Below are 23,687 nucleotides of genomic sequence, written 5' to 3' on the forward strand. Positions count from 1 at the left end.
AAATAAAGATTTTATTTCTTCAAGTTGTTGTTTAATTTGTTGTGTTGTAAAGCATTCATTTGATTGTATCAAAAGTAATGATAAAGAAAAGTACCCAAAACATAAGTAGCATTCATTTCATTTTTAATTACAGTAACTCATATATAAAAAGTAAGAACCTCAATCATAAGAGCGTGCGTAGTGCGTTCTCTAAAGCAAGAAGATTTTCTTTTTTTAAATCCCTCCCACCCAGCTATATTTCACTTTTTCCACCATGGATAGTTATATAACATCTTGCTGTGATGGAAGACATAAACATGGAGATACTGCAGATACAAAGACAAAGACATTCTTGATTGATTGATTGATTGATTGATTGTCTGGCTGGGAAGAATGGGGCAGGGCGACTTGTCACAGAGTAGAGTACTAAGATAAAAATCCAGAGGTTATACACATTATCAAGAGATTTCTTCAGCGTTTGCTCTCAGCATGCTTCCTCGAAGTGAAATTCTGCATGTTAAAGGACGAGTCTGTGTCGATGCAAGTTTCTCTTAAAAGTCCAAAGTCAAACAGTGATTGAGGTGGTAAAGTCGAGGGCATTTCAGATTGTATGTACCTGAGGTCTGCATTGGCCCTGGAAAAGCACAACCCAGCAAAAATAATAATCCAACAAAAACGGTCAGTGCAAATATGGCCCCAAGAAATAATATCAACAAAAACCAGACACAATGCTGCGGGCGCTCTGTCTGACACAAGTCCATCGTTTCAGCCAGGACAGTTCATGATCTGGGATTTCTTTTGTTTTGTTTAAACATGTTGTTTGTCTTATTCCATGTCACACTTGACCAAAAACAAAACATTTCTAAAAACAGGTTTGCATTTCCTGAAAAAGCTAACACGTCAGTGATCAACATATCAACATGGGATGCTGTTACTAAGTTACTAAGCACAACATTAACCAAAAAAATATGTATGCAGTGTGCCAGCAAATAAAAAAAAAGGAGAAAAAACCTCAGGCAAAAACAAACAAACAAAAAGGACACTACATGTGCCTTGGTTAATTCTGGCTTGTTGAAACATTAAGGAATCTGCTCAGACCCTTCGGATGACTGAGCCAAATCTACACAAGACTGATGGAATCTGTGATGCTCACTCTGCAGGTAGTGAAGGCACAGCAGCTGGATGCTTACATATGCTTGAATAACTCCTCAGCTAGCAGGTGAAAATACATTTCTACACGTGCTCCTAATAAAAAAACAAAACAAAACGAAAAAAAAACAACTCGCATCATAATTCATGGTAATATCTTGATCATTTGTCGTACATAACATAATGGCAACAGCAATGTGCAATATTAAGAGAAGAAACAAAAAAAAGACACATAAATGCTGGATTGTGTGTGTGTGTATGTATGTATGTATACAAGCATGTGTGTGTGTGTGTGTGTGTGTATGTGTGTGTATGTGTGCATGAGCTGTGGTTTGGTCCCTCTAGCCGAAGGTCGCGCCACAGTTGGGACACCTTCTCTGACGCAGTGCGAAACAGAAGAGGATTCCCAGCGGGAAGAAGAAGATGGCACACAGGATCCCAAGGCAAGTGAAGTCATCCTCCAGGACACCAACTCTGCAACACACACACACGTAAGAGAGGAAGTATTTAATGATTAGATGATGCAAGATTTCAATCCATCAAGAGGATACAGCTCTGTTCGAGTCCAAACACATTTGAGAAGAAACGTTTAATTTACATTAGAGAGGCAAGAAAAAAAGGAAGAAAAATCATCCAAATCTAAACAATTCCCTTAAGTCATTTTTATTAAGTTAAATAATTCAGATATTCACCCCAAAGATTTAAGAACCTTTGAAGAAAAGAAAGCCCAATTTTTCCTTGTGTGACCAATAAACTGTCACAACGTGAAGCAACCTATTTTGAAGGCAGTGTGGAAAACTGTGTGCAAGCAGCTTTAATCCAGAGTCACAGTAAACAAAGTGCTAACCATGGTCTCATGACTTGACCGCACCGACCAGCGTGTGAATTAACAAACCAAGACCCCACCGACACGGGAAGTGGAAAAGCTGCAGCACCATTCAGTTATCGTGGTAAATGGGTTGTTATACTATTCTACCTCCTAAAACAAGCTTATCTTACATAGCCTTTAGAGTCAAACTACTGCGTATGTTCCGTCTCTCAAAAATGTGGTGCCGTGCGACGTCCCAAGTGTTTGCATTTGCACAGCTTATTTGTGCACCGCTGCCAAGAGCTGTGGTCTTCATCAAGCTCGGCCAGCGTGCTCATGATGCAAATACTGACTAAAAGTGGAGCAAACACCTTTACATCTTCCTGATTGTTTTGCATATTGTAATAACAAGCACAGTGTAGTGTAAAGTATGTCAGATGAAACGTCATGGAGCAGCTCTGTCTGTGGTGTTTATAGGGAAAATATAGGGCTTTATATGCAAAGTGCTGTGTAATAACAGAAAGTACAAATTTGTGCTTTTTCAGCTAAATGTGAAAGTTCCTCTTTCTTTTTTTAATTCGGTGCTACATTTGCAGGACAAGTGGGAAACAGATGCACAAAAAATAACTTATTACAAAGTTTGACAAGACAAATTAGACAAATTAACGAAGACAAGTGCTGTGGTTTTAGCGGCGCTATACATTATGTTGTGGTAGTATATGGTTCGTATGCGCGTGTGTTTGTGAATATGTGTGTGTTGTTCTATGTGCCTATAAGTATGGATGAGTATGTGTTGAGGATTGAGCTGGTTGAGCTGGTTGAGCTGGAATGATTGAATGAAGCAAAAGAAACTGGAGTGAAAGCAAGAATAAACAACGAAAGAGAAAAAAGAGAGAAAATACAATATACTAAAAAAAGGTAATAAAAAAAAAGAGAGAGAGTTCCTCTTTCTTTGTGTCTCCGTAATAATCAATTATACAGTCAAGTCACTACATTTACTAGCAGGGTATTTATCAACCTCAAGACAGTTACAACTGTGGTGCATGAAATGCTTCACAACCTGGTTATTTAAATACAAAGAGTGAGATGTGTTGGAGTTTGTTCCGCAGCCACCTTCGGCCCCGACCGGCACTGTCACATGTCTGAGGATGAAATCATCTGACTGATAGGATGTTGACTCAGGCGCAGTGAAACCAATGTGAAACCCTGTCTTTAAAAAAAACTGAGCGACGCAGCCGCCCAACATCTGGTCACACTGTCGACCTGACAGCACACACTTTGGAAACAATGGGTGTACACATACTGTACACACGGTGAGGAAATGTATGACGAGAGAAACAAAAAAAAAAAGGGAGACAGACAGAATTGATGGTTTCAGCCTCAAAAGGGAACTCTTAGCTCAGAAACCAGGTTAGTCACAGCGAGCATGGGACTCTGGTGTTTAACCACGACCTCATCGACAGAGCTCCCTGTCAGTTTTATCTGCTTCATCAGTTTCATTAATCGTTGTCCTCGTCCTCAACGTCCCTCTGTGAACACAACTATTCTCATTCTGTGACTATTTCAGCTTCTCTGTGGATGTTAATCACTTTCCTGTTGTGTACAGAACATGTAGGTCAGCGAAAAGCCACGTGATAGCTATTGCCCTCAATTACACAACTGTAATATGTTGTGTGTGTGTGTGTGTGTGTGTGTGTGTGTGTGTGTGTGTGTGTGTGTGTGTGTGTGTGTGTGTGTGTGTGTGTGTCCTCACCTGCAGGCAGGGCAGCCTCCCACCACCACTACAGATGGTTGGATGATGGTGTAGTTCCCAGGGTAGGGCTGCTGGGATACAGCCGGGCTCATTTGGGCTGATGGGTATCCTGTGGTGGACAGAGGGAGAGACGTCACATACTCTATATGTTATTGTGAAAGTACTAAACTATGTGTTTGTTTTGATTCTTGACTATAACTTTTATATTTTCATTCTCTATGAAGGTGAATAGTGGAACGTGCACACTCAGCAGTGACACACATCAGGCTGCACTTATCACTGTGAACAGGTTTGTCAACACAGTCTGATAAAACCGACGTAGACGGGAGCAGAAGATAAAGGACAGGACGAAGGGTCAGAGGGAAGTGACACTTAAAGTGAAGTGCAAGTTTGCACTTTATTCTTTTTTATTCTTTTTTTGCTGTGGGGGAGGAATGGCATAGAGAGTGTGGAGATGTTCAGTGTGCTGCTGTGTTTGTGGGTTTATCCACTGGCGTTGGCCCATTTTCGTTAACTGATAATCATAAAATATGAACACGTGGACCTCTACTTGCAATAAACAGCAGCAGGCCTGAGATGCCTTTGTTATAAATAATAAGTTATGACATGTGTCAGTGTGTTTGCAGAACAGCTGTGGATTCACAGGAGCAGAGGTTATATTGATTTTTCTGACCATAATTGTAACACAGTGAACTTTGATACCACACTTGCATTCCCAGAAGTGTTTATCTAGGCTACACATTCTGTCTGATACGGACGCCTCCCTGTGGGGAGACCAGACGTTTCACCAAAGTAAAAGTTTTCCTGATGAAAGTAATGTTGTAGAAATGCTTGAATCGTGTTTTAGGGTTTACCTCAGGACAAGCGCTTTTCACACAGCTCATTTGGACAGTGTTGGGCTGTGTGGGACGGTTTTAAACTGGTTTAATCATCATCTTTTTGTTGCCATTGAGAATCACATGTCAGGGCAATATGATTTGCCCTTTTTGTGTCACTCATGGAGACAGTCTTGCTTCGGTGCTTTTCTTTTTTAGCATTAGGTGATATCAGGGAATAGATCATTGATTTTAAAAGTTATAATGATGACACTCTTCCACTGTATGTTTTGATCAAGCCTGAAGATGACCAGGGGCCAGCTTACAGCACTGACGTGTAAAATACTGCTGGGTTTTTAGATACAGAAAATTATACACACAAGAAAATAGGCAGCACATCTGTGGAAAGTCCCAGCAAGAGCTATAAGAGATGCCCTGTGGATATTATTAAACAACAACTGAAAACCTATTTATTTCATTTCCCTTTTAATTAATACCACTTCACTTAACGTATTCTCATATTTGTGTTTTATCATTTACTGCCTTTTCATTCACTCTTGAATGGTTAGCTATTTCATTATTGTTCATTTTTTGTAAAACACCCTGAGCCACATATTTAACATGAACAGTGCTCTAAAGTTAATTATTAGCAGTATTACCATAAACTCAAACTAGAATCCCGCGTCGGGCAGCCCTTTCCTGCATGTCATTCCCCCTCTCTCTGCCTCCCCCTTTCCTGTCTATCTCTACTGTGGACTATCGAATAAAGGCAAAAAGCCAAAAAAAACAACAACCTCAAACTAATGGAAAAACAGGCAATTACATGCTACAGGAAATGAGACTTCATTCAACAGAACTTCCTCACATGCTGAGTGCAACTTTTACCCAATCACTGTCAGGTGATGACCACCTCCTCCTTCTCTCTCACACACACACACACACACAGTACACAGTACACAGGCCTGCGGCTACAGTAGCACCGCTCTGCTCTCAGATGGTTGGACTAAAAGCTCCCTGCTCACATTGCCAACATGTCATCATTAACATATTTAACATTCTGTTTCCTCCAATAAAAAACACTTTACGGCTTTGATTTATGACAATCACCCGAGTGCTGATAAAACTTTTGTTTATTTCGTTGTGTGCTGCTGGACACATGCCACACCGCAGTGCATAGTGGCGCATTTTTTTTTTTTGTATGTAGCCTACTGTATGCAAGCAAGCAAACAAACAAACAAACAAAAGTCAGTATCTGACTGCCACAGCTGCTGACGTACTGCGCATGCGCGACACTGTGGCGGATAAACGACAGTAATTAATTAGTCTTTCACAGTAAAACTCGATGTCTCAGATGTGTTTATTATCTACATGTTGACTTAATGAGGCCAGCAGACCTCGAGACCAGACAGAAAACAGAAGCTCCCCTCTAAACGAACCCGGAAGTGGGAAGCAGCAGCAGCAGCAGCTCCATGGTGTTTCACTCAGTGTGGACGTGTGGACCGTGTGTGTGTGTGAGTGTCATGACGCTACTTGCCTTGGCCGTCGGGGTAGGGGTATGGCGGCGGGGCCGGGGGCGGGATGGCCCCATAGCTGTGCTGCTGCTGCGGGCCGTACTCGTACGCCCCGGGGACGGTGTTGTAGGCGGGAGGTCTGTCCTGGAGGAGCGGTTTGCTGTCCACCATCTCACCCGACGGTCGTAGTTAGTTAGTTAACAACGCTGTGTCCGCTCAAGTTTCCTCGTCCCCTCCGCCGCGAATTCTTCCGCCACAGAAAGAAAGAACAAAAAAGGGAGGGGGGGTCGCAACTTTGAATCACGGTTGTTTGTTACTTTGCTCCTGTAGTTGTCCCGGAAGCCGAGCGACGCTGGCAGACACGAAGAGGCGACAAAAACAAAGAAAACAAAGAAAAGACGCTGCGCAAAAATGAAACTTCGTCCCTCTCCATGCGCCAACTTTGTCCCCGGCGGCGCAACAACCCCCCCGAAAAAAATATTTACCAAAGGTTTCACTTTTAAAGACAAGGAATGGTCTGGGTCGGTCTGGTAATGGTTAACTTAACTCCATGTCCCTCCTCGCAGTTGGTCCTTTGGTACCAAAACAACAGTAATCTGTCATCGCAGCACCCAATAACTCAGCTGGAAGTCAGAAAGGCTTTTCCTTTCTGTCTGGATTGTCACAAGAGAAGAATCATGTGATGAGCTGCTGTGGCCTCTGCGCACCGACAGGCTTCTTAAAGCGACAGCTCAGGAAAATACAAAGGCTGCGGTGCAGCTGCTGCCTGCAGTGCTCTGCAGAGAGGCAGCTGATGTTAGAGACAGACACTCTGCAGACACTGGACACATCTGTAGGCTACATCTGATGAGGTGACCGTGAAAGAGTCCGAGTTCAGCCCATGTGTGCAGGGCTAACTTGTTTACACTTTAAATTACATAATTACCAGTGGGCTGCTTTGGAGGGTTGTGTAACATTAGCCTGGCATCATGGAGGAATAGTAGTAAATATAATTTCTTAAGGAATATCATCAGATCATGGTTGTGTGCCTCCACCACTCAGAGTAGTTTCAGGTTACAGTATATCCCAGTTTATCCAAAATTATATAAAATATTAAATAAGGCTGCCCAATTAATCACAATGTGATCACTATGTAGCAATATTTAAATGGCAAGAAGTGTCCTTATTTATTTATTTTTGATAAACCATAAGTGTTGTTGCCCTAAAAAAAATTACATAATCAATTTTATATCTTTTTGAATTAATAAGAAAATTAAAAAGTATATATAATTCAAACTGAAATCACAATATCTGCCCATTATCGCAACATGGTGTTATTTGCATATCCAGCAGCTCTAGTGATAACCGTTTAAAATTTTATCAAACTGAAAGTCCTGAGTTTGATCACCAAAGTAATCAGTTCATCCAAGTGCACATTTTGACAGAATTTAATATTCCTTTGATGATAATGTGCTCACAAAGCCAAAATCATAGGCTGTATTCGAAACCGCATACTATACTGCTAGTACGTACTGATTTGGCCAAAATGTAGTATGTAGTATGCAGTATGCGAACAAAAGCGAAATCTGCAGTATGCGAAAAGTTCCCGGATGTCGTACTGATTCGGAAAATATCTCCAGTATGCATCTGACCAGTCTACATCGCCTACTGTATCCCACAATGCAACGCTCCCCTGCCGTCCTAACGTAACCAGAGCGTAACCAAAGACGGTAGTGTAGCCGTGTACCGTAACTATAGTTTAATAAAATAAAACTTCATGCAGACTGATCGGTTCATTGTAAAATATTTATTTATTTTTCGTAAATGTGGTGATTTCTGTACGTAACGTTAGGCTCCAGAGCCCCGAGGCAGCGCTGCTTACACACAAGAAGCTTCACTTTACATTCAAACTAACTAACTTAATGCTACTGCCACAATTGAGATTTCATCACTGAGACCAACATTTTTCTCCTAAAAATAATTTAACCAGCCGGTGGTAAACCTTTAAAAACCTGTGGGTAAGTTAATTAGCGATGGTTTTCTCCTCCGGAATGACGTCGTAGTGCTGGCCGGCCGAGCAGCTCTGCAGACCGGCTGCTGCCTCTGTGATGTCCCGGTCGCTGCGGAGCTTCACTTCTCCGAAAAACATCGGATCAAACTTTTAAACAGCCGTCATTTGGATAAACTGGCCGTATATTTGGGGTCTTCTTAACAGTTACTTTCTCGCATGAAAAAATATTAAAACTTAATAAAGTTACATAATTACAGCGCTAGAGCGAGAAATAAAACAGCTTTTAGCCTGTTTACAGCTGCTGCTACCGGTTGCCGTGAAATGCATTCTGGGAAACTCGTATACTGCATACTGTGATGATAACGGCGTCGGTCTGCTGAAGCAGCATACTGAATCCCACATTCAGTATGCAGTATACAGTACATATAACGCAGTATGTAGTAGGCAGTACGGTAGTATGCGGTTTCGAAAACAGCCATAGTTTGGTAGGTCAGTGCTACCTTGACCTTTGACCTTTAGTCAGGAAAATATAACCAGTTTGTACTTGAGTACAGGTGAATGTTTTTTTTTTTGTCCCAAATTTGAAGAAATATCTGTCATACTACCCTCACAAGGTCAAAACCTTTTTGTGAAGTTGTGTTCAGAAGCCACCACACCCTTAACCTTTGACCAAGTGGATTCTCAAGATGTTGTGTTCACAAAGTTAAAATCATGTTTTATGAAGTCTCTTACTGATGATAAATTAACTCGGATTCTGATTGTGGGACTTTTGTCGATAATTAGGTAGATTTTTTTTTTTTTTTTTTTTACATACTACTTATGAGATATGATGTTTCTTTACCCACTCCTATTCAAGGCTGGTGTCAATGACCACTTCAGGTCTACAGCTCCCTCTGCAGCCCAGGTGGATTAGTCTGTCAACACCCCTGTCCAAGGTCCTAACCCTGGGACGGCCAGGGAGCTGTCCATGGTCCTCCCCCACAGATTAACCATGTGGTTGGACCACCACCACTATACATGGTAATCTCATTACTCCCTCACCCCAGGCACCCACAAACTAATCAGTGCGCTATAGATTAAATGATTACCGGTAGTTGATTAAGATAACTGATGAAGAAGTAGTCAGAAATGACTAGATTCACTTTTATTCCAACATCTCAAATGTGAATATTTACTAAGTTGTTTCTCCAAGACAGAACACATACTGTATAGGCCTACTTTATTTATTTGAATATATTTGAGATTTAGTAAATAATGACAGTGGATAATTATTATCTGACATTTATTCTCTGAACAATCAGCAGATTGATAAAGAAAAAATAATTATCAGATGTACTGAGAGGCCTTTATGAAAACATGACAATTGAAGGAGAAAAAGTAAGTAGCTGTTTTTTTTTAGCAGTTTTACAGTTTCCTCATGATAGAGTGGTAAGACACTGCCTCAGGTTTTCTGTCTCCTTTTTGGAGACAACATTTATTTCATTATTTCATTTGTTTTGTTTTTTTCATTTAGAAATGCTGATATTAACTGTTGCTCATTCTGTTCTGCCAGACCAGGGTCTAGTTTTTAGTCTGGCCAGTAAATAGGCTACACACATACATAAACCATTAAATGCGTCAAATACTAGCACTGGTTAGCAGGGTATTGAAGAACATTATCTTGTATTATTATTTTCTCTCTGGTCAAATATTCCATTCTGTAAACAAGTAAAACCAACCTTGCGCTTCAATAATTTATCTGGCGCTGAATAAATTATTGAAATATGCGCGTCAATCAGCAGTGACCGTCGGAAAAAAAAAAAAAGAAATGTCACGAGCTCAGGTGTTCCACCAATAGGAGACAGAGATCCCACATTTCCTGCCGAGTACCAACCAATCGGAGCGTCTCTTCGTCCATTTCCTGTTGTGGACTCGGAGTTGGACGGAGCAGCATTCCTCTGGTCCTGAATGTGAATTAAAAACCACAGTCGCTATGAGCAGCATGATGAGTGACTTTACTATCCCGCTGCAAAGGCGTTGCACATGACATGATGAGCCTCGTACGTAAGTAAACGTGCTGCATGTGAACGCCTCACCGGGCGAGCCGACCGCTTGTCCGGGTGTCCGAAGATGTAAACAGCTTATAGGCGACTTTGCGGCATAAGAGAGTCCATATCAGCTGTGTGCGCAGCATGCACGACCCGCTGATCGCTTCTGTTGTTGTTTTGTTGTTGTTGTTTCACATGCATTTTGAACTGTAGACCGTGTCCCAGCGTGGAGGAGACGCCAGGTGTCGGGCTGTTGCACCTGATGTCATGACGCGTGTGGTGATATTCCCTTGACAACCGCGGATCGGATAGCCTACCAATAATCAGGTAGGCTGCTGTTTCTCTCTCTCTCTCACTGTGTGTGTGTGTGTGTGTGTGTGTGTGTGTGAGTGTGTGTGTCTCCACTGCAGACTTTCCACTCCAGGCTCCTCACTCTGTCTTTACTGACCCTGGTTCAGACTGTCTTGATCAGCTCAGATAAATCGATTATAAATAGATAATATAATAATGATGATATTAGGCTATAATTTCACATTCCTCTTATGACACGTACATAAAGGCCTGTGACAGTGGACAGCCGAGGCGTAGTTACAGTCAGTGTTGTGGCGGATTAGTATCAGTCGATAAAGTAAGTGTCAAGGTAGCCAGTCAGAATAAAAATAAGACTTCCTGTCTCAGATTTCAAAATAAAACGATTGGCAGTGCCAGTGACTAATATTTTCGCTCACATGAAAAAAAATGTTTAAAAAAAACAGGATGCAATTTTTTACTTTGATGTTATCTTGCAGTTAAGTTATTACACAGGTTTTTAAAAAAAAGTGTTGCCCCTATTTGTTTCATTTTTCCTTATTCACAACACTTTCAGGCAGAATTCAAGTTGCCATATATTTTCCACATTAACTCTGAATGTGATGAGAATTCAGTCTGGATAAATCAGCAAGAATAAATCCTGACTTAATTGTTGAATTTATAAAAATTAATTAAAATCAGTATCATTGCTGAAATCACATCATTTTTTATGCCATCTCTCACCTACTCACACACATATTGCTTAGACTTAGGCCTGTGGCTCTAAATGTTTTTATTATTATGGTGTGGAGTGGGAAAATAAGACTCACTGCTCATGCAGCCTTTACTTATAGTTGTGCTTCTGCAGGATATCAATAAAGCTGAAGTAAATACAGTCATAAAACATCTACCTGGCAGCTTTAAAGGATGAATGTGTCTTGCTGTCTCTGTCCAGGGGCCATCATGCCCATCACTCTGCTGTGGGCCGTGGACGTGTACGGCAGGGTGTACAGCCTCTCCACCGCCGGCCAGCGATGGGAGCGTGCAGACGATATGCTGCTGGAGCTGAAGCGTGTCACTTCGGGGAAGGGGCGCTGCTGGGGCATCGGCTGCGACCATCATGTTTACCTCCACATGATGCCCAGCGAGACCCCCATCCGCTACCGGGAGGAGACCTACGAAAACCAGGTCAGCCCGACAACCTAATGTATGTGTGCATGTTTGGCAGCGGTGTGTCATCAGTGGTAACGTGCTGTGTGTGTTTTCAGAGGTGGAACCCAGTGGACGGTTTCACTGACACGCTGCTGCCCACTGATCGCTGGCCTTGGAGTGACGTGACCGGGATGAATCCTCAACCGCTCCACAGCTTCCAGTTGCCCACGCGCAGCTGGGAGTGGGAGGGAGACTGGTATGTGGACCAGAGCTGCGGAGGAGAACCCAGCCAGACTGGGGTGAGAGAGAACACACACACACACATTTCTGTTTATTTGTGTCTCTCTTTTTCTTTTGCTGTCATTTTACTTTTGACTGAAAGGTGTGTCTTCCTTCAGGGCTGGGAGTATGCCGTGGATTTCCCGGCCAACTTCTCACCAGACAAGAAGTGGAATTCCTGTGTTCGTCGTAGGCGCTGGATCCGCTACAGGAGATACATTGCACAAGGCACCTGGGCCAAGGTTTGGACACTGTCCCTTCTTTTTTTACTGTTATCTGTTAGGTCTAGAGCTGACTACAGTAGGTGAGCGCAAGTGAGCCTGAGATGTCACTACTGTCTGTCTGCAGATCCCATTGGACAATCCAAAGAAAGCTCCGCTGCCGCTCTGTGACATCAGCTGTGGTGGTTGGGAGATGAGCGACCAGTCTGGAAGATACCCCTACCTCTGGGCTGTGTCCCAGCAGGGACAGGTCCGTCTCAGAAGTACACCGTGATATTTTCCTACATTTCAGGAAGGATTGAGGACTCGCAAATACATATAGTACACATACAGTAGTACTGTTAAATGGTAACAGTTCAACTGTTAATGGTAACCTTTTAATTTACAAGCCGTTAATTACGTAATAATGTCAAGAAATAGCCAGAAATAACGACCAATTTCATAGTAATGTCATGTTTTCCATAAAGGCAAAAGATTACACATGCTTTCATTCTTTGAAATTATTGGGAAAGGCTAGAATATTTCTCCACCAAGTCGTTGCAATTGACCGATAATCGTTATTTCTTGGCTCTCTTTTTTGACATTACTACAACATTGACCGGTATTTCTAGGTGATTTTCTAGACATTATGACACAATTGATTGTTATTTCTTGGCTATTTCTTGACATTATCATGTAATTAGCAGCCTGTTGATTAAAGGGTTAACAACTTAGTTTCCATATTAAAAAAACACTTTCATAACATATTATATTATGATAATAGTAATAATTCTTAATCTAATACACAAATAAAAAAAAGAGGCAATTTATCTGCATTAAGTTAAGTTCACTTCTGATTTTTGGCCAGAAGGGGGCAGCATGACTTCATGTGTTTTACACAATCTAACTTTTATGTCCTCCTGAGCTTATTAAATGCTGTTGACAGGAGAACGTAATTGAAACGGAGCATGGTTTGATCATTTGTCTTCCTGCAGGTGTGGTTCAGGGAAGGCATCCACCCTCGTGTCCCGGAGGGCTCCAGCTGGGAGGAGGTGGAGGTGCCCAAGGAGGTGGCTCAGTTATCAGCTGGTCCCGGGGATCTGCTCTGGGCTTTACTCTGGGAGGGGAACCTGCTGGTCCGTACCGGCCTCAGCCTGGACAGTCCCACTGGTCAGAATTCACTGTAGTTCACATTTACCCCCTGATTGATTTCCCATTATTTCTGACCTCAGACGGCCCTGTTTTTTATTATGGTCCAACTCTTCCTCTAGATTGTGAGTTCTCACTGTTGCTCTTGTGGAAGCTGTATAAATTATCAGTGCAATTTCGAGGGAGGTGATGCTTTATTACAGCATCAGAGTATATGAGATGATCATAAAAGTTACACATAAAATCCCCTTTGGTCCAAAAAGGGCAAAATCCCAGACTGATCATGACCATGTTGCCATTAAAGCCAGAGCTGGCCTTGTAGGGCAGTATGCTTTACAGAACATTACTATCATGTTTAATGAAGACAGTTTGTGTGTATAAGGTCTTGTTTTGGTTCTGTGTTTTGCATCAGGCACATCATGGGTGGAGGTGGAGTCACCAGTCAAGGAGGTCGAAGCGCTTCATGTGGCCGTCGGGATCAGTGTGGTCTGGGTGGTAACTAAAGACTACAAGGTGAATCACGACTTCACACACTGGACTATGTAGCTGTATGGCTGTGATTGATTGTGATGATAACGTGTGTGTTTGATTGTGTGTTGGTCCAGGTGTGGTTCAGGCGTGGCGTCAACTCTCACAACCCCTGTGGCTCCGGCTGGATCAGCATCGGAGGCGAGATGATGGTGGTGGATGTAGGACTCAACGACCAGGTGACAAGATTTCTGCCACTGTGTTTCCTTCTCACACAACTCAGTTCAGATATGGATGGTGTACTTCATAATCCTGCACAGAGCATCAAATATTATATTCATTCAGATAATGGGAGATGATGTATAAAGTTATTATTCAGATATATTAAAAATACTTCATCATACAAAGAAAACAAAATATATATATTTTTTAGCATCTACACATATGAAATTATATAAACATATGCACACTTATCATTTACATATATATATTGGCCAAAAAGTTGACTTTTTTATGTTAGTATTGTAGTTATTTTTCAGTCTTTTCAGACAGCAGCCTCTGTGCGTCCCCTGTGACAGTTCACTCTGCAGCCTCTTTGGATCTGGTTTCAGGACAAACGGCATCAGGGCCGGGGTCGGGGCAGAAAGGCTTCACTGTGTATCTCACTGCTGAGGACTTTGCTAGCATTGCAAACCCACTTCTCACACCTCCTCCCCTTCTGTCTCTCACCCCTTCCCCCTTCCCCCAGACCCCTCTCCCTTTAGCCTCTCTCCGTGCCCGGCGGGTGCCCTGTAACACGAGTACGACCAGCCACTCCAGCCAATATCCCAGCAGTAGCACCTCAGCCCGAGCCTTATATATCCCCAGACTGCATTCTTACTGGCCTGACATATGGGAGAATCCCTAATTAGAAGCTGGCCAAGCCGTCGTCATCATATCCCATATTTCATATTTCAAGGCTGCAATTACGGATATGGCTTGTGTGAGGCGGCAGGCGCCAGTGTTACAGTATATGGCCTTATAAAGTAACAGTTGCTTGTGTCCTACTAGTGGCTCTGAAGCATCTTTGAAGAGTAAATAAAAATTTAATTTAATTTGATTTGACATTTATGAGGTATTTTGCCAGACTTATCCCATGTTCTTCTTACTGGATTTCCTTCCTGTGATAACTGAGAGTGAATTTGTTTGATGTGACACACTTACAACACGTGCATCGGTGTGTGTTTGCGTGTGTGATCATTGTGTTTCCCGTTTTCCCTCCACATTGTTGTCTTCTGTCAGGTGTGGGCGGTTGGTGAGGACCGCGGCCTGTATTTCAGGATGGGTGTAACTCCATCTGAACCCAGTGGGAATGGCTGGATTCCTGTTTCTGCCCAGTGGGGCAATTGTAAAGAGGTTATTCCTCCCAGGTCTGTGTTGAATCTTTTATCTGACACATGAGGTACAACCTTTGCATACAAACAGCGCAAACAGCGCTTTTGTAATGTGACCTTTTCTGTTGTGTTTGTGTTGTTTAATAGAAATGACGGTGGCCAGATGACCGAGGCCTCACAGGGCTCAGTTCTGAGCTGCACCGACTCTGACTCAGAGTTGGGACCCTCTGACCCGCAAAACAGCACTGATACCCCGGTCCTGGAGGCAGCGGCCCCCTCTGTAGTTCCTCTGGGAGGATCCGACTCTCTTACACCCCCTCTGGAGGTAGAGGACGCTCCCTTGGCCTCCCAACAGGATGCGCCTAAACCCTTCATCCCTGCCAGCGACAGCTTCATCAACAGCCTGGTCTCGGACCGCGACAAAACCTCCACACCTCAGCCGACCATCATGGAGATACCGCAGGAGGAGGCGGAGCAGCCGTCACCGGCCCCCATACTCCTGACCCCTGACGCTGCGGGACCCGATGTCCCGTGGATGAATGTGGATCTGGAGGGGGCAGAAGCAGCTCGCAGTGCACAGGCGGCAGCGGTGATGGCGTCTTCATTAGCTGACGGTGGCACGGCTGCCACCTACACGCTGGGGGCTCAGGGTGTGGGAGAGGAGGACAGCCCGGTGTGGACCTGGATCTCCGGTGGTGGCTGTGATGTGGATGCTACTTCACAGATCAGCTGGCTGAGCCCTGCAGGTAGATGGACAACCAATAAGCACATTCACTGAGAATTTGGGGGAAAAAATGCCTAAAAAACACTCTTTTTGTTTGAAGGTCAGTTTACATGTGTGTGTTTGTTAAATACACTGTACGTGTCACCTCCGTGGTCATCTGTCTGTCTGCTTAAACGTCTGACTTGTATGTCTGTCCGTCAGGTCCTCTCACCAGCTCTCTGTCGCTGACCCCAGTTCAGTCCGCAGCCTGGAGCGAGCAGCAGCAGCAGGAGCACAGAGAGGAGATTAGCAAGAAACCTCTGGAGAGAAGCCACGTACGGCCGCTTTCACACATCCCTTGAATTGAATTAATCTCTTCTTTTCTTTTTATCACCCCTCTGTTTGCATTTTTTCTTATCTTTGTCCCGTTTCCCACTCCAGTCTGTGTGGGTGCGTAAAGGTGCGCTGCGCTGGTGGAGAGACTGGAAGCCTCAGCGCTGGGTGGACGTGGGCGTTGCCCTGGAGCAGTCCACTAAGTCTGATGGCAGGAAGGACAGCATCTTCTTCGTCTATTACATGCATTATGATGATAAAAAGGTTGGTCAGATAGAGAGCGAGCACCTCCTTCATTTATAACCGTGTACTGACAGATGATGATGGGTGTTTTTATATTGTTTTTTTTAGTACCTCCATGTGTTTATGAATGAAGTGACGGCACTGGTCCCAGTGATCAGGGATTGCCACTATGCCTTTGCTGTGTACACGGCCCAGAGGACCAAACAGAGGTGGCCTCTGGTCCTGGCAGCACAGACTGAACAAGACATGAATGACTGGGTAAAGTTAGCAGGTTTACGGTTTCATCTTTTTTTATTTTTTCGTTGGTTGTTGGTCATTGCTGACAACGCCCCCTTGTTTCTCTGCCCTCTTCTGTGTGACCAGCTGTGCCTGTTGTCGGACTGCTGCTGCGAGTGTCGAGGGATCTCAGGTCCCCCGTCCAGACACGCCCTGTGGTCCACCACCTCAAAGGGCGACATCATGGTCCATGAGCCGTCCTTCTCCCTGGAGGCTCCTTCAAACACGCTGGCCTGTGACCTCATGTGAGACCTACACTGTCCTGTCTGTTTGTGTTTGTGTTTGTGTGTTCACATTCACTGAATTTCTGCTTCGTGCCAGTTAACAAGTTGCCAACACGCTAACCCACTTCTCTGCCTGGTGACTGTTTCTGCCTCTAATGTGCTAATCTCTTTCAAACTGTGTGTGATAACGTGTGCTAACAACAATGTGGCTAATGCTGGGTGCTTGCGCTGTGTGGTGCTGCAGGTTCTGGCGGCAGGTCCCGGGACACCTGCGCTGTGTAGAGTCTAACAGTCTGGGACTGGTGTGGGGCATAGGGTGGGACGGCACCGCCTGGGTCCACAGTGGGCGCTATGGGCAACAGCCCACCCCGGGTAAAGCTGCCCCTGCAGACATCTGAAAAAGAATTCAGATAATCATCCACACGCCTTTTGACTCTGATGGGTCCTTTAATTTAGTTTTTCTTTTTCTTTTTCTTTTCTGTTATTAAAGGGATAGTTCAACATTTTGGCAAATTGGCCCATTGCCATAATCCCTATAGTCTTAGCAGTAGGTTTGTTACCTTTAATTGTCGGTGCAAGCTGTTTACTGAGTTGTTTTTGAGGCAAATGCCTGAGACTGCTTGCCGAAAAACTGCCCCCAACGGGAATGTGCATCAGTGGTTTTGCATGAATTTACCTCGAAAACAACTCTGTCTCGGAACGTTATTCTCATTGTTATTCTCATTATCTCATAGCGTGGTGAATGTGCAGGTCACACCTTGTCCACAAGAGTGTTTTGGAGTTGTTGGATTGTGTATTTGATGAGTTTGATGAGGAAAACCAAGAAATCCCATTAGCTCTGAGCAGCTCTGCTCCGCCGTTCTAAAAACAGCTTGCACCGACAATTAAAGGTAACGACCCTACTGCTATTATGCGATTATGGCAATGGGCCAATTTTGCCAAAATGTTGAACTATCTCTTTAACATTGTAACAATGACTTATTTGGTCAATTAACATCAAATGTATCTCTGACCATTCTAATAATTGCTAATTACTAAGAACAATTGAATCTATCTTGTTTTATATTTAAAAGCTAGATATTTATACCATAATCTATTTCTATTTCAATGCCTTCTAATCTGTAATGGAAAAAAAAGTTACCTTAAGAACTATTTACTACAAAATTCAAATATTTTGCATTGAATTTCAATAATTAACTTGCAAACACATGAGACTGAATCATTATTCTATCCTCTTGCTAACAGCTTGTAGTTTGGTGTGCGGTTGCCTGAGCATGGTTTTAACAATCTGCCACCTGTTGCAGCTGTAGAGACGTGTGTACACACAAATATGCTTCCATCACAGTTTTGTCCATGTTTGTGTTTACTGCAGGAGAAGCTGCTCAGATGCACCAGCAGTCGGATGTCAGGAGTGTACACGTGTATGAGAATCAAAGATGGAACCCTATGACAGGATATACAGACAAGTAGGAACGTTTTGTCTCTTACACTGTTTGATAAAGTCCCTGTGGTTGAGCTTGATCTTTGCAGTTGTCCTCAGTTAAAGGCTGTTGTCTTGTAAAAAAAAAAAAAAAAAATGTTTTGGTTGTGTTTCTGGCTCATTTCTCCAGAGGACTTCCCACAGACCGCCCCATGTGGAGTGATGAAAGCGGGCTGAAAGAGTGCACCAAAGGCAACACACACCCTCCGTCGCCTCAGTGGTCCTGGGTAGGTGGTGTCCTGAGGTCAAATCCCAGTAACAACTCCTTTTCTGCATGCATTTCATTTCTTGTTTCATCACCAGCTAATTCCATGTCTCAGGTGTCGGAGTGGGCGGTGGACTACATCGTCCCCGGAGGAACGGACAAAGAAGGCTGGCAGTACGCTGCGGACTTCCCTGTGTATGTAACATTTTCTCAGCAGGTTGTCTCAAAGAAAAAAAAATCAGCAATTTGTGCCACGCATGTGTAACGTCTCTCTTTCTCTCTCTCCCGCAGGACGTTTCATGGCCACAAAACCATGAAAGACTTTGTAAGGCGCAGAAGATGGACAAGGTGATCGATCACACATCCCCACACATTTCTGTGGTTTGTAAATTCACAGTTTTCTACAGTATCAAAAACAATCATGTGTTCCTTGTACAGGAAGTGTAAGATCACGTTGAGAGGTCCATGGCTGCAGGTCCCACCCATCCCACTGAGTGACATCTCTCTGATGCCGTGTCTGGCCCAGAGCAGAATGGAGCAGGTCCCAGTCTGGGCTCTCAATGATAAAGGAGACGTCCTGTGCAGGTTGGGAGTCAGCCCCCAAAACCCAGCGGTGAGTAGATCTGATACTTTACTTACTGAACTTTACTTTATTTGAAATCTGAAGCAGTGGAGACTCACATGAGTGCAGCAGGGAGAGAGAGAGATGTGTTTCTAGATTTCTGCCAACAGACATTTCTCTGTAGTTCCTGAGTGTCAGTTTATGTTTTCTTGAAAAGTATGTTATGCTGCGTTTATAACAACTCGGAAGTAGGAATTCCCAACTCGGAAATCATTGCGTTCACGCTGCAGGAAGTCGGAAGAGAAAAAACATGGATACCCGAAGGAAGTTTGGCATATTGTGGCTTACGCTGAATACGAAAAATACATGCAGCAGTAAATTATGTTTATTTTGGAGGCAAATGAAGAGGAAAGGAGACGTCGCAGATGAGTGCACATATAACGTTATAGCCTTGATAACCATTAAACGTTATTTCCGTTACATACGAGGACCACAATTTCACACAATACAGCAATCACAGCTTAATATAAATAGAAATATGCATTAAAACCTCAACAAATAACTTCAAAGTTTCAAATTGTAACCGTTTAAGACGAGGGCCGCCATGTTTTTGATGTTGTCGTGACGTCAAGTCGGAAAGTCGGAGCTCTGAAATGATACCCGAGTTTCCGAGTTCCACACCGTTCAATTCACTTTTTACAACTCTGAGTGTGTGTGTGTGATCTTACAGGGCAGCTCCTGGCTACACGTCGGCACAGATCAGCCCTTCAAGTCCATCTCCATCGGCGGAGCCAACCAGGTGTGGGCCATCGCCAAGGATGGAGCTGTGTTCTACAGAGGATCGGTGTCCCCACAAAACCCTGCAGGTGAGTTTAGGACATGAAAGTCAGCTGTGTGTGTGTGTGTGTGTGTGTGTGTGTGTGTGTGTGTGTGTGTGTGTGTGTGTGTGTGTGTGTGTGTGTGTGTGTGTGTGTGTGTGTGTGTGTGTGTGTGTGTGTGTGTGTGTGTGTGTGTGTGTGTGTGTGTGTGTGTGTGTGTGTGTGTGTGTGTGTGTGTGTGCGTGCGTGTGTGTGTGCGTGCACCCAGTGCCCACTAACATCCCCAACAATGATCCAAATGAAGCCCAACGTCCACTGTTACTGTTCCTCTACAGGGGAATGCTGGTACCACATCCCCTCCCCTCCGAAGCAGACCCTCAGACAGCTCTCTGTGGGCCGGACCTCTGTCTTCGCTGTGGATGAAAACAGTGAGTACAGGAGTTGTTGACCCTTTTAGAATTAGAGAATACGACCGGCAACGGCAATAAACTAATTTTCGACGTCCGGTAGGTAACCTGTGGTACAGACAAGGCCTCACCCCCAGCTACCCTCAGGGCTCCGCCTGGGAGCTCATCTCCAACAACGTCACCAAGGTTTCTGTGGGACCTTTGGACCAGGTCAGTGTTACAAGAGCAAGTCCGTTTTAGGTGTTTGGAGATGGGGGAGATGTGGACTCTCAGGTATATTATACATGACATAAACCATGACTGGCTGATGTTTGACTCAGTGCTTCTGTTCTCTCCAGGTGTGGATCGTAGCAGACGGAGTCCCAGGCTTCCCTGCTGAGACTCCAGGAGCCGTCTGCCACAGGCTGGGGGTGGGACCCATGCAGCCCAAAGGCCAGTCCTGGGACTATGGTTTAGGGGTGAGTTCATAAGTAGTAAACTTGCAAGTACTGCAATAAAAACCAAAATGAATATGTTAAAAGAAAACAGAACAAACACTTTTATTACATTTATATATGCATTGTAAATGATAAAACCTATTTTTAATGTTGACACATAAAATAAAGCTCAGAAGATAAGAAGAATAAGACAAGTGTTATTCTGTATTTATTAACTGAAAAGAGCAAAGCAGTGGTATGTTTGTCAGTCTCCTCCCCAGCCTCCCTGTGGCTCTCAGCCTGAGCCAGAAGATGGAAATCTTAAAAAACAGATCACAAACATAAAGTTTCACTATTTATAGCTCAGTTAATTTATAAAAAAGCAAAAACGCAAGATGAAAAAAAGTATTCATTGTTACTCAGTCAGAAGTAAGTAGTGTATTTGTTGGGGACTATTCAGTTTGGTGCTCTATTTTAGTCTTGTAAAGTATTTCCAGTTTATGTGACACTGACTCAAAGTTAACTATGTGTCACTCGGTGTAGACTTTTGACAATAGAGCTTTTTGTGACTGTTTGCAGTGCAGATTTATTGTTGGTTTTGGTCTTTTCATGGGTTTTGTTGGACAGTGATATAAAACTACAGATCATCAGCAGTCTGAAACAGTGCAGATTGAGAGTTTCTGTTTATTAGATTTATCAGGTTTATAGAAAAGGGTTTTCAAATGTTATGGATATTGTTGCCTTGTTGCTGCCCTCTAGTGCATCAGTTAAGTAACATGCACACAAGTTAGCAGATAGACGCCTGCTGATGTATTTGTGTGTGTGTGTGTGTGTGTGTGTGTGTGTGTGTGTGTGTGTGTGTGTGTGTGTGTGTGTGTGTGTGTGTGTGTGTGTGTGTGTGTGTGTGTGTGTGTGTGTGTGTGTGTGTGTGTGTGTGTGTGTGTGTGTGTGTGTTTTTGACTCCCAGGGAGGATGGGAGCATATCAGTGTGAGGGGCAACTCAGCAGAGGCTCCACGTGCCCCCCATCCTCTGCCTCCTCCTTCACCCACTGGACCCCCACGCAGCCCACTCCCGCCGCGGCCTCCGGCACAGGTGAACGGGAACGCTGTGGGTGTGTAGCACCCACCTACCCATCTCCTCCTCCTCCTCCTCCTCCTCCTCCTCCTCTCTTCTGCCCTAGCCCTGTTTGTGCCTGGAACTACATTCGTCTCCTTTAGACCATTCCCACGGGCTCTTATCCCTTCATGCCAAGGGAATGCACAACCACACCACTGAGTTTAAACTGTATATTTTTGGTTGGATGTGACTCTCGATCGATGGATGAATGTTACTCTGCTGGCAGAAACCATGCCAGTACGCAGTGGTGACCAAACAGAAGAGGGAGCACAAGAGCATCTGAGTAGGACGGACCTTGACTGCATGTGTTTGCTCTTACTAGGCTTTGGCTACTGGGTGTTTGGGGATGCAATAGCTTTTATTTTTACAACATCCTGTGAAAACCTAAGAGGGTGGGACTCCGAAAAAGGGCTAAGGCTCGGGTACCAAACCAACTCTTCTTCAGACGTACAATCCTGCTGTAGCCTAGATTGTCTTGATTTATAGAATCTTGTTGTTTTGTTTGTGTTTGTGTCAGATTTGCCTGTCATACATTTGCATGTGACATATATCATTTATTTATTGACTTATGCATTTATCTATTACTCATTGGCTGAATTTTGTTTCTCCATTGGTTTTGGCCTGTTATATGTTTGCAAAGGCGTGTTCATTGCTATGTCAAGTCCTTCTAATATTGAGGGTGGGTTTTTTTTTTTTCCCAAAAGACAATAATAAAACATGAAACTATTCAGTCCACATCACCAATAATACCTCTCTAACGTCCTGCAAATGAGGACAAGTTCTTCCCGTCAGTATCACACCCATCCACATAACTGCTATGACTGTGACTGTTGAAACTGCTCAGACCGGACGTTCATCTTCCAAGGGCATTGAAATGTGAAATAAAAACCTATTAACGTTGCTGCATGTTCTGACGTCATTTCACAATAGGTCTGGAAAACAGCAGCATGTCGAAGAACAGCAGTAAATCATTCACCTTTTTATTTGTATTAATTTGACTGAGTGTGTCCTAATGAAAGCTGTTAAGTCTTGTTTTGAGATGAAGAAGAAAGTGGTTAATTTGTGACACTGCATTTTAATTTGTTTTTGAAATGAGCCGTGAACTGTATTAAATATCGCCCCCAGACATGTTTTAACACTGAAACAGATTCCACTTTGAATAAAAATGTGTCCGATGCAGTTTTTCCACAAAAAGCTCAATCTACTCACTCACTATAAAAAAACAACAATTTACAAATCTGTGAATATGCAGAACTTTGAGTGACACATGTTCAACTGTTACATGGACATGAGACTTTTCCTGTTTCACTGTAAAGTCCATGCTAAGAATTGGACGTCTCCGAGTTTGAATATTACACACGTCTTCTTGCAGATAGAAGGTTCGATTCCCGAGCCTGGGGCCTTTCAGTGTGAACTTTGCATGCTCTCACTGTACCTGCATTGGTTTTTCTGCTTCCTCCCACAGTTCAAACACATGCACACTAGGTTGATCAGCAAGTGTCCATAGGTGTGAATATGAGAGTGTGAGATTATTCGTCTTTATAGTCAAGCTGTTTGATTGGCTTGAGACATGCCCAGGTTTACCACACCCTCACCCCATGTCGGCTGGGATTAGCTCCAGACTCCTGCATGGATAAGTGGTACAGACAATGGATGGATGGGTGTCACACAAACTCACGTCAAAGTCAGATTCTTCATTTATATATTAGTCTTCTAGTGTCAATGTCTGCAGATACATGATTCCAAACAATGATGCAGCCATGAGTGAAAAACGTTTTAAGAACAAGACCAGTTTTGATCTGATGTGAATTTACTATATTGCAAAGTACATTATACACTGTATTCTTATTCTGTCAGTCACATACTGCAGAGGTGACTCCAGCACAGCTGCAAGGTGAAAAATGTCACACAAGGTACAAGATAATTAGAAGTTCATTTGCATTTATTTTCATATTAAACAGT

General features: G+C 43.5%; 2 protein-coding genes across 2 annotated transcripts; one reads left to right on the forward strand and one right to left on the reverse strand.

Annotated features, from left to right (window-relative positions):
* Positions 1-106: 106 nt before the first annotated feature.
* Positions 107-6,808, reverse strand: bri3 (brain protein I3). Its single transcript, XM_083977949.1, has 3 exons — positions 6,039-6,808; positions 3,690-3,798; positions 107-1,602 (listed from the first exon to the last, which is right to left on the reverse strand). Exons 1-3 carry the CDS (start codon positions 6,184-6,186, stop codon positions 1,470-1,472), a joined length of 390 nt encoding a protein of 129 aa, XP_083834075.1. The 5' UTR covers positions 6,187-6,808; the 3' UTR covers positions 107-1,469.
* A 3,046-nt stretch (positions 6,809-9,854) lies between these two features.
* tecpr1b (tectonin beta-propeller repeat containing 1b) lies at positions 9,855-22,842 on the forward strand. Its single transcript, XM_083976864.1, has 26 exons — positions 9,855-10,048; positions 10,246-10,359; positions 11,276-11,508; positions 11,589-11,771; positions 11,871-11,993; positions 12,100-12,222; positions 12,947-13,121; positions 13,513-13,613; positions 13,706-13,807; positions 14,850-14,977; positions 15,089-15,687; positions 15,867-15,979; positions 16,086-16,241; positions 16,329-16,478; positions 16,584-16,741; positions 16,965-17,092; positions 18,093-18,186; positions 18,331-18,427; positions 18,521-18,600; positions 18,697-18,753; positions 18,844-19,018; positions 19,698-19,833; positions 20,121-20,213; positions 20,296-20,402; positions 20,531-20,650; positions 21,576-22,842. Exons 3-26 carry the CDS (start codon positions 11,284-11,286, stop codon positions 21,726-21,728), a joined length of 3,576 nt encoding a protein of 1,191 aa, XP_083832990.1. The 5' UTR covers positions 9,855-10,048; positions 10,246-10,359; positions 11,276-11,283; the 3' UTR covers positions 21,729-22,842.
* Positions 22,843-23,687: the final 845 nt, after the last annotated feature.

The sequence above is a fragment of the Trachurus trachurus genome (assembly GCF_905171665.1).
Source record: "Trachurus trachurus genome assembly, chromosome: 8".
NCBI lineage: Eukaryota > Metazoa > Chordata > Actinopteri > Carangiformes > Carangidae > Trachurus > Trachurus trachurus.